General features: G+C 41.8%; 1 protein-coding gene across 1 annotated transcript; it reads right to left on the bottom strand.

Annotated features, from left to right (window-relative positions):
* Positions 1-10,261: 10,261 nt before the first annotated feature.
* LRRC3B (leucine rich repeat containing 3B) lies at positions 10,262-11,041 on the bottom strand. The gene has a single exon (XM_062179332.1). The coding sequence runs from the start codon at positions 11,039-11,041 to the stop codon at positions 10,262-10,264; it is 780 nt and encodes a 259-aa protein (XP_062035316.1).
* Positions 11,042-11,566: the final 525 nt, after the last annotated feature.

Below are 11,566 nucleotides of genomic sequence, written 5' to 3'. Positions count from 1 at the left end.
GAACCACAGTTCCTGCTAGCTGAGCAGAGCCAGCTGTGTGTATCATCGACCAAATGCTAAGCTGATTCTAATTATAGTGTTTCTGTTTTTCTCTGAGAGGTGAGAGACAAGAACCTCATTTACAATCCTGGTCAGAGATTTTAAAGCCCCTAATCAGAGAGGTGATCATTGGAGTTGTAAACTGAGCCAATCTACTGTGAAAAGCACTGGAAGAGAATTTATAAAAACCTTCTTCCCATTTTAAATGTCCTGCTTTTAAGGACAACTATTTTAATGGAGTAGTTGGAACTTTCAGCTCTGAGGAAAATCCCTAAGGAAGCCAAGCAGGAACTGCGCTCAGAATTCAGTCATAAAATAGGAGGCATGCAGATACTTATATCATTCTTCCAATTAAGATGTTTTATTGCCTATGGCCATTTCCCCTTTAAAATAGTTACCTGGAAATGAAGTCAGGACAATCAGATCATCTATTTATTTTGGCTCCTTTTTCTGTCCTATAGCTACAGCAAAGTCCTCATTTCTGAGTCACTGTGCTTGCTTCTCAGCAGGGGACATTTCCAGAAAATGAACATCCATTGCAAAAGCAAAGTTGCCCCTGGAAAGTAAAGATCACACGGAAAGAAATGGGCATGGTAGCAACAATGTGATGGCATTCATTGATTCACTACATTTGCTGTGATTTTCTGAGATCGCTTCCCAAGAAAACCCTCCTAAATGCTCCTTGGAGATCAAAGGCTGTTACTCACCAGAGCCACCACAAAAAGATACCGTGGAATATGTAGTTTAAACAGGAATTCACCTATATACAGCTCTAGGCCGAGATGAAGGTGTTAGCAGGTTTGGTTTCATGGGAACTCTCTCTCCTTAGATGGGAGATGCCTACCTTCCCGCTGTGTCTTCTTAGCCTTGCCTCTGCGGGCCTTACCTCTGTGGCTACACATTCCTGCTGCCTCTCTGGGCCTCCCCCACTCTCCTCTTCCTATAATGACACTAGTTAGATTGGATTACAGCCCAGATGAACAGCTTCATTGTAACTCGATGATACCTTTAAAAGTTCTATTTCCAAATACAGTCACTTTCTGAGGTACTGGGGGGTAGGATTTCAATACACAACTTGTAGTGGGCACAGTTCAGCCTACAATATATGATGTCAATTGTGGAAACAAAACAATAAAGCAACTAAAATATTGCTTGCTCCCTTATAGTATCAGCAACAATGGCAGCGTAATTGCCAGCACTGAGTAAAGAGGTAAATATTGGCTTCTTAACGGCTCCCTTCTACCAACCACCTAAAAAATCCTAATTTTCTCTTAAGCCAGATCATCACCTTTCTTGAAAATTCCTGAAGTCTCTCCAAAAGTGTTCATACTTCACAGAAAAGTGGACAGAGCAAGAGCTCTGGTGCCAGTCAGGGGCTGGAAAGTCCCACTGCTCTCATTTATTCCCCAGGGACACCTTGGCGGGTCACTTGGCACTCGGCTTCTAGGGTCCTCAGTTGGAGAATGAAGCTCTCATCCACTCTCAGCTCCGTTCTTACAAGGTAGGTGGAAAACAGAATGAACAAAGCCCACTGGGGTCCTATGGGGTTGGGAGGCTTCAACGTGTGTTTGACCTTGAGTCTTGGGGATTCAGGCACACCACTTCATAGCAAGGACCATTGCATAGCAGATATTTCCAGAACATACCAGCAAGTCTGGAGAAATGAATGAAAGGAAACCAGGACTTGAACAATACAGAATATATCTGGGGGCATCTATGTATTTTAGGAAAACATAAAAGGGAGCAAATGAAGACAAATTTTTTCCTATTTCATTACCTAAAAGGCTTGTGGGATCTTAAGGAAATAATTATAATGGAATGGAAACATGCAAATAATAAATTAAAAAAACAATCAGAGTAAGTGATGACTTATGTGTAATAGATGTCCAAAAGTAGAAGGAACTAGACTGCAGCTGGATTGGTTATGAGGTCACATATAGGCACTAACCATGAAGCACAGACTGATTACTCTGAATTCCCAAGCATGCGAGGCAAGAAGGGAACCATATTAGGGATTTACATGACACTCACTCTCCATGAGGTGACAAAGTTCACTTTTTTATGGCAGCTAATTTTGCCAAGCACAACATTCCAGAAGACATTTCTAGTGCAGGGTGCCGCATAGGTCAGTGCTACCGCTTGGACTAATCAGCCTGACCTACAGAGCACAGCAGGTCCAACAGGAAATACAGAGAACCAGGCTTAACCTCCTGAGATTCCAGTTCATTAGGCCTGGGGAAAGCAGCAGCATTTACATTTTTCTCAAGATCTTGACGTGATAGGTCATTAGCCAGGTGTGGAAATCACTGACACACGGCTGATTCAGATATTGGTTTGGATTCCTCCTATGAGCAGACATTGAGACAAGGATTTGAGTGCAAAGAATTTTCTTGGGAGGTGAAGGAAACAATGACAAAGGAGTGGAAGGAGTGGAGAAGTGAAATAAAGTAGGGAAGACAGCAAAAATAGGCATCTCACAAAGTGCATTACCATGAAGGACAAGCAGAATCCCATCCTGTTGCAGAAGCAACAGTGCAGTGAGAAAAATGCTTCCGAGAGGGAGGGCACTGACTGTTTCTACAGCAAGTCTCAGAAGTCTTCGTTTGAGGCTGCTCCTGGAGAGTGGCCACTCCCAGCATCCCTGATGTGCTGTTTATGTGCAAAGCACACTGTGGTGTCTGAGAAAACCCGCAGACAAATAAACACAGGAAGTGGTAGTTGGGATATGGGGGTGCACACAGATATGGGAGGAATGAGGTCAAAGGCGCTGCTACAAAGCAAAGATTGACACCACCCTCACCAGCATCCCAAGTGCAAGCTGGGAACACAGAGTCCTCATTTCAATGATTGAGAGCCATGTGTGCATCTCCCCTGCCCAAGAGCCTAGTTCACACTGGGGATATATGGGCATCAGAGCTGGGCATAGAGGAATGGATATTAACAAGGGATGATCATTGTAGTCACCAAGCACCCAGCCTGGTCAACTAGCTAAGTGAGCTAGGTTTGCTTTGCTCTCCTGAACCTTACTTTCCACCTGTGCAAATTAATAAAAATGCCTTCCTCTGTCCTCCTCCCTTTGTTATCATGGATTTTAAGATGAGACTTCATAAAATTAAAGGGTGATGCATAGCTAGGCACTGTGATGCAGGTGGAACCAAGGACCTTACACATAGTTAGACCTGGCCCACAACTGCACAAGCTGTGTTATCTCAGGCAGGATGGTTTCTGGGTTACTTTCCTCATCTGTAAAATGGAGAAAATGATAATTTTTTAAAAATTTATTTATTTTAAAGGCAGAGCCATAGAGAGGCAGAAAGAGAGAGAGAGAGAGAGAGAGAGAGGCAGAGGTCTTCATACACTGGTTCACTCCCTAAATGGCCACACTGCCCAGAGCTACACTGATCCAAAGCCAGAAGCCAGGAGCTTCTTCCAGGTTTTCCATGTGGCTGCAGGGGCCCAAGGACTTGGGCCATCTTCTACTGCTTTTCCAAGCCACAGCACAGCTGGATCGGAAGTGGAGCAGCCTGGTCTTAAACAGGCTCCCATATGGGATGCTGGCACTGCAGGCGGCGACTATCTCACTAAACCACAGTGCCAGCCCTGAAAATGATAATTTTTTAAAGATTTGTTTGCATATTTTTATATGAAAGGCAGAGTTACAGAGAGAGGTAGGGTGAGAGAGAGAGGTTTTCCATCCACTGGTTTACTCCCCAGATGGCCACAATGACTGGGGCTAGGCTAGGACACAGGAGTCATGAGTTTTTTCTAGATCTCCCACATGGGTGCAGGAACCCAGAAACTTGAGCCTCCTCCACTGCTTTCCCAGGTGTATTAGCAGAGAGCTGGATCAAAAGTGGAGCATCCAGGGATCCAACCAGCAGCCTGATGGGATTCTGGCACCGCAGGCTTCTGCTTAATCCTCTGTGCAAAGCACCGGCACCCAATAATGCTTTGAAGGGCTGTTGTGAGAAGTAGGGAATGCAAGAACAAAACCTGGCACTATGCCAAGTAAATGATAACTATTAATAGGTAAAGATGAAATTATTTGATAAAAGATTCTTTATCTATGATTTACACACTGGGATTCCTCCGTTCATATTTTAATGTGAAGGAATTTCTTCTCAATGGCAGAGTAAGGAACTATCAGTCCTGTTGATCCCCACAGCCTTGCCTCAGATAGTACTTTCTCCAGATTTTCTTCTTTTCTCATTTGAGATTCTCCTCCTGTCACTGCATTTCTCTCCCCAGGGAGCTCTGGAATTGGCAGGGTTGTCTAGAGGGATGCAGACTTTGAGAGAAGACCAGTATGTTTTGAATACTCTCCTTCAGAAGAAATGGAGACAATCAAAAAGAAACTGTCTTTGTTTTTTGAAGATGTATTTATTTATTTGAGAGGAACAGTTACAGACAGAAAGAGGGAGAGACAGAGAGAGGTCTTCCATCTGCTTGTCCGCTCCCCAAATGGCTGCACTGGCCAGGCCTGTGCCGATCTGAAGCCAGGAACCAGATTTCTCCAGGTCTTCCATGTGGGTGCAGGGCTCAAGCAACTGGGCCATCCGACACTGCTTTCCCAGGCAATAAGCAGAGAGCTGGATTGGAAGAGGAGCAGCCGGGACAGGAACCAGCACCCATATAGGATGCCAGTGCCACAGGCAAAGGTGTAATCTACTATATGCCACAGTGCTGTGATTAATCCTATCCTACCCCCAACATGTCATTCAGTGTTTATTTATCTATTTTTATTTGAAACCATAATGACTTCAACGGCTGGGGCTGGACCAGGCATCAGTCAGCATCCAGGAAATCCATCCTGGTGTCCCACATGGTTGGCAGAAGCCCAAGCACTTGGGCCATCCTCTGCTGCCTTTCCAAGTGCATTATCAAGGAGCTGGATAAGAAGCAGGACAGTCAGGACTGAAACCAGTGCTCTGAAATGGGATTCTGGTTTTGCAAGGGGTGGCTTAACCTCCTGTGCCACAACACTGGCTTTGGGGCCATTTTCTTTTAATACCTATTCAATAATCAATGACATTAGCTCAAAAAATAGTTTGTCAATCCTTAGGCCAACAGTCAGATTACAGATTGCCTTCTATTTTACAAATTCTTCTCTAAAAGAAAATTAAATAAGGAAAAGAACATGGGATTATGGTCATAACCTCATAGAGACTCACAATATATTCATTTCAAGCTAAGCTTTTAAGGCCAGATCCACAGAACTTCCGTCATATGAATGTCTAGGCATCTATGGAAGTAAATGGATTATTCTTTTTGAAAGCAGTGATCAAGATGTATAAAATTTGGTAGCCAAAGAATGAACATAGCTCATAAAGTTGGTCTCCATTTTCTTTAATAAAAAGTGTAAATGTTTTTGCTGAACTTGGGACAGCCTTAGAAATATCTCCAAGAATTTCTTCAAGAACTTGAAACACAGGCCATCTCTAACCAACTGACTGAGGTACACTTTGCTTTCTGTTTCCATGATCTCTTTTCTTAATGTTTTCAGGACCTAATTCCCTATTTAACCCGAAGGTTCACATGGGTATACATGCATGTGGAACTTCTTAAGTGACATACAATAGTTGATGAAATCATCGTACTTTACATCCACCTTGTGGCCTCAAGGGCATATTTTTTCCTGGGTTGGAAAGCAAACATCTTTGACCTCGAGTGCCCTTGACGGGATCTGTGTGACCCACTATGCTATTTGTTGTGTTTGTGACCACACATGTCAGCAGTGTGTGCAAATGCAGCTGAAGAATCCTTTTCCATCTATTCTGATTCAGCTATTTGGATCTGAAAAGAGTTGAGGAACGCCTTTACAAACACGTAGTAGCTGAGTTTGCCTCTGGTTTGGTTTGTCTGGGTCAGACTCAGCAAATTAATGAATTATTGATATGACTTAGGGAAGCCAGGATGACAAGAGCTCTGGAAATGGAGAAAGACAGCATTTAAGGACAGTAGAGAGACAGGTAACCATGAACGGTTATGCTGCCACTCAAGGAAACAAATGCTAATCGACCCTCTCCTTCCCTAGAAGTTGCACCAGGATCATGCTCTCCTTCTTTTTCCTGGTGTTGAGACATTTAGGGGCTATTTGTAGAGACAAACAGACCCCTTAATTATATTTGGAGGAATAAGAATGTTTTAAGAGTCACAGATTTTTAAATTTATGAATGTGTGGCAAAGAAGGAGCCTTATATACATTCTGAATACTCACATTTACTGATATCCTGTGGCATTTTCATAGGATGCTTGTGTATTATTAGGTTGTTTACTTCATTGACAATTGGGAAACAGTTTTCCAGGAGAGGGAATTGATGTCTAGGAAGAAAAACTGGGTTTGGAAGATGGACAAAACAGCGCTAATCCACAAACCTGCAGGGATTTCAATGTCAGCACTTGTGAAATAGATGGGTGAGATCATCCTTAGGACTTTTCCAGCCCCGAAATTCTAGGAGTTCACTTATCTCTAGTAAACTGAACATTTAATTGAGCAGAATTTTCCATTCCTCAACTCTGCCAGGTATTTGAGAGAACTTACTATATGAATTGAAAGTTCTGAGCCAAAAAGGAAAACCTATCTGACATCCCAGACTGTTCTATGCTTGCTGATGTCAGAATGAGAATGATTGTGGGGAATCAGAGAAGGATCTAAGAAGGAACAAGACATACCTGGCAGCTTTTGCATATCAGTGCATTGCAGTTTGCCAAAATGCGCTTGAAAATTAAATCTTCCATTGCATAATTTTTACCACTTTTTAAAAAACATTCTCGTTGGCTTGTATGTTTTATGATTTGCCTATCCTCAGAGATAAGCACATTGTCAAAGATCAGACTAAAATTCCCAGATATTTTTTGAATTAAGAGTTTGAACTTATGAGAGGGATCCCAAAAGAGAAGGTTGAGAAAGCACTCTGTTATTTAAATTATGTAGGAGGCAGGCATGCATCAGATAATGAGACAATAGTTAATTCCAAAAATGATACAGTCCTAAATGCATAGATGTCCATGAGTAGAATCATATATCAAGGTGTGGAAAATTAGGAAGTAAGCTGTTAGCAAAGCTAGAACATCGTGTTGCAGTGGGTTTTGCTGCCACTAGCAATGCCTGCATCCCATATCAGAGGGCTAGTTCAGAGTCCTGGTTGTTCACTGCTGATCCAGCTCCCTGCAAATGCACCTGGAAAAGCAGCAGAGGATGACCTGGGTGCTTGGCCATCAGAGAGGTCAGGATGTAGTTCCTGATACCTGTCTTTGTCTTGGTCCAGACATGACTGCTGCAGCCATTTGGGGGACTGAACCAGTAAATGAAATATCTCTCTGTTCTCTCTCTGTTCTCTCTCTCTCTCTCTCTCTCTCTCTCTCTCTCTCTCTCCTCCCTCTCTGTCTCTATCTCTCTCTGACTATGCTTTTCAAATAAATAATTTTTTAAAAAAACTAGAGTGTATCTGTGTCACATTTTTCTCTACAGACGTGAATCTACTTTCTACTTATTGGCTCCAGACACTGCTAGCCTGGTAGGGCAAGACAACCCTACAAGCTGACAGAAAGAGCATTTTGTTTTCATATATGGTCACAAATAGGCCCAATAGTCTCCTATATAAAAAATTTTTTGAGAGTTGATTTTCTCTTCCAAGACCTACATTTAATTTGTCTGCTTTTTTTTTAAACCCTGGTGATACTTTTAACTTGATAATTTCCATATAGGATTCAGGCAGTGGGATTTTTACCAACCTATGACACAACTCTCAGCTCTATGTGTGGGGTGAATTATCAACTAAATATGTAGGAATTTAACTTTCCTGCTTCTGAACAAGTATATGAGTATACTTAACGCTCCTTAGAGGTTTTACTTTACTCACAGCTTCACGTGGCCAGTGCAATTGGCTAGGAAAACAAGCTCTTATCAATATGGATATAATAATTATTTTGGAAGGAGCAACCCAGAATGGATTATCAGATTTGTGAAGACTTCTATAAATTGAATGCACCCCACCACTCAAATAAATACAGTTGATTCACCTTCTAAAGAGTTGTTTTAGTAAAGGCTTGATTTTCCTAATCTTTAGGCAAAAACATGTGTATTCAGTTCAGTTAGGCATCTTTTCATGGTATTACTTTCAAAGATACAATGTTTCCTCTAGGGGGCGTTAAATCTCCAGCAAACCTCCAATTTCCCTGGAAGGTACTCAAATCCAGTTAGTAACAGCACATAGCTCAACTTTCACCAGAATTCAGCAGCTGTAGGTCCATATCCTGAATTTCACATTTAGAAGTTATCTTAGCCTTCCAGACTAGACCTTACACTTTTCAGAACGCTTAACATGGACCTGAAAAACCCAAGTCCTGCAGTGTCTGCTGGGAGCTGAGCCCAGCTTGAATTCTGAGTGTCATGCCATGCCCAGGTCTTGGGTTGGCTGACCCTGGTCTTCTCTAGTATATCTTTAAAGAGATCATTGCCACAGACAAGGATTCTAGGACTTTCCAAGGGAAGAAATGTTATTGGAGGACCAAGGATACATAGGGGTTGGAGAAGCTATATACCTCAAAACAGCAGAGGTTCCCTGTTTTCGGCATAAGCTTTACAAAGAGGTATTTCTGCTACTATTTTTTAATGAAGATATAGGAGTCTCAGAGTCTACAGATATGGGGAACCAGCAACTTTATGGAGAGGAAAATTTATAACTATGAGGCAGTGCGGTTTAGTGGTGAAGAGGTACAAAGGGAGTTGACCGACTGGATTTCAAAACCTGCTATACCTGTCATAAGCCCTAGCATCCTGAGTTACTTACTTAATTCCCGAGTCTCTTGTTCCTGATCCACAAAAGATAATCTCATTGGGTGGTTCTAAGTATTAACTAAGAAAATCCAAGAAAGTACTAGTTGCATAGTGTTTCATAAATGTTACTTAATAAAATAATACTGTTGATTCCTCAGTCTGAAATTGAGATACCTATCAAATAGCTCCACACTGTCTCTCCTCTACACAGAGGCTCTCAATCCAAAATACCTTCTTACATCTTGATCTTTCTCTCACCTCTCTTCTTTGCCTACATCATCACCTCATTGGGTGACAGCCAAGTCTCAAACATGATCTGTAATGGCACTTGAAAATGATCCAAACTCACAATTTTGTACTCCAAGAACCAAAAGTGTTTTTGCCTTCCCCTGACTAGTGGCAGAACACAGTATTTTGATTATGTGCTAGATTCACATTTTTCAAAAGTCCGATAACTGTACACTTAGTGTGGGCACATTTTAAACATGTAAATTACACCTCTAGAAGCCAATTCAGTAGGAACAAAAGAGAAGAACTGTCTTTGGAGGCAAAAAGATGCTAGTTTCTACCTGGCAAATCCTTAAATCTCTCACTTGCAGTTTCACCTATGTAAATACGGTTGTTTTGCATTTTCTCTAAAATGATAAGATAAAAATGCTTCACTCAGTGCTTTCACAAAATTGATGTTGCATGATTAAGGCTTTTCCTTCCCGTATAGCTATTTCTGTGTTTGTCACACCTCCCTGTCCATCAAAAGATAGTCTTGAGGACAGAATATGCGTGCCTTCTTTTCCTGTTTAATTGTGTCCAGCATTGAATAAAGCACAATAAATATTTGGTCTTTAGGCTGAGAAAGGCTCATTTTGAAGAACAAATGTCCCATCTTAAACTTCCTCAGATGCCACATTTGTATGTAAACACCTGAGTTTGCTAAGGCTCACTACTTTAAAGTCTGACAGATACTGAACTTGGTTAATGGTTCAGCTATGACTTCCCAGTGCACAGTAGCACTTAATAACACATCTTCCATTATAATTGTTCTTTAGCTTCACAAGGGTTATCTGTTTTTCTTTAGAGCAAGTAGAATGACTGAACTGTTTTCTTGACCAATAAGTCACTCTGTTTTCCGTGGTTCAAAGTTAAGCTTTTATTTGGTTTTAAATTAAAAAAATAAATTTCATTATTAAATAGTGAGATGAATCTAACTAATGTTCAGACAGCAGCTTACTTAAGAATATACCACCAGGGGTACAATTAAAGGGGTGGACCATCTAAACTAAAAGAACTTTTATGTTGTAGTGTTTGTTAAAAGTCCAACATTGGCATAATTCAAAAGAAACCAAAATACAAAGTTTTTAATGTTTACAACAGATGGGAGAAGTAAACCACTTATTCTACTGAAATTGCAAACTACTTTCTTCTCAGTGCCAGTCAGTTTGGACACTATACCACAGTGCTAATGTCATCAGGTTCGTCTGCTTTCTTTTGCCTGCTTGGCAGGGATTTCAAGTATTCAAGGTGTCTCCGTGCATCCTCCTGATTTTGCCTGACATAATATACCACATATGAAATTACCATGGTGAACCAGCCAAACATGGTGACCAGCATGGCATAATCAGTAGTTTTTTTAGGGAGGTTACAAAGGTCAGCATCATTGGCAGCATTGAGGAATGGTCTTCCAGCATGCTCATCCAACACAGAGGTCTTACAGATGACATTGTGGGCTGTCTCGTGATTGGAGGCCATGCTCCTCAGAACTTGCTGTAGCGTACAGTCACAGTGCCAGGGATTGTTGGCAATTCTGGCCCTGGCCTTCAGGTTGTTGAAGGCATTTTTGTGCACGCTTTGAATCCTATTGTCGGACAAGTCCAGACTCTGCAAAGTTTCAGCAACTCCTTTGAAGGCATGCTCATCAATAAATTCAATGCCATTTTTGGACAGGTTAAGAACTCTCAGTTGATGAAGGTCCTTGAAAATCTCATTGGGTATAGATGTGATCTGATTGGAGTCCAGATACAATAAGACCGTCTCAGGAGGAAGATCTCTGGGTATTTCCTTGAGATTTGCATTGCTACAGGTGACATTTAAACCCCCAGAGGATGAACAAAGACAGCCCTTGGGACACATACTGGCAGAATGAAAGCACAGTATCATAAGAACAAAACTTTGTAGGAGGAGACACATGGAGAGGGAGCGAGTTAACCACAGGTCTACCAGATTCATGCTGGAATGTCAGCATAATCACAAGCCCATTCCTCATTTATTCCAACAAGCGTGGCAATGCTTCCAACCCTGTCCACACTGTTGACTTCCTTCTTCTGTGGTTCAAAAGGCTGCAGCTAATACATCCAACTCTTCATTATTCCTGTCCTTGCTTGAACACCTAAAGGAAAGGGAAACAGATGCAATTAGTTCTTCGCAAAGGGAGGTGCATGGCAATTAAAAGAGTGCTCAGGCGTCTGGCATCCTAGGTAGGCAGGAAGGGTAGTTATGCAGGTAATTTCCATTAGCACCACTGGGACTTATGTGCCTAACGGGAGTCTCTTGTGCAAATCTCCGGTGCTGGGAGAGAGGACTAGCAGTAAATGACAACATTTCCGAATTCTGCCTCCTTGTTTCAGGTTGAGCAAAATTAGAGCAAACAGTACCAGTTTCTTTCATCTCTACCCTTCCTCTCCATTGCCAGGACCCTCTCAACATTCTACAACAAAAACATTTAGTGATGTCTTTTACCCTTTGTACAAAATA

This window comes from Lepus europaeus, chromosome 2, assembly GCF_033115175.1.
Source record: "Lepus europaeus isolate LE1 chromosome 2, mLepTim1.pri, whole genome shotgun sequence".
NCBI classification, from domain to species: Eukaryota; Metazoa; Chordata; class Mammalia; order Lagomorpha; family Leporidae; genus Lepus; species Lepus europaeus.
Note: the sequence above shows the minus strand (reverse complement) of the source record. Positions and strands in the feature narration are given on the sequence as shown.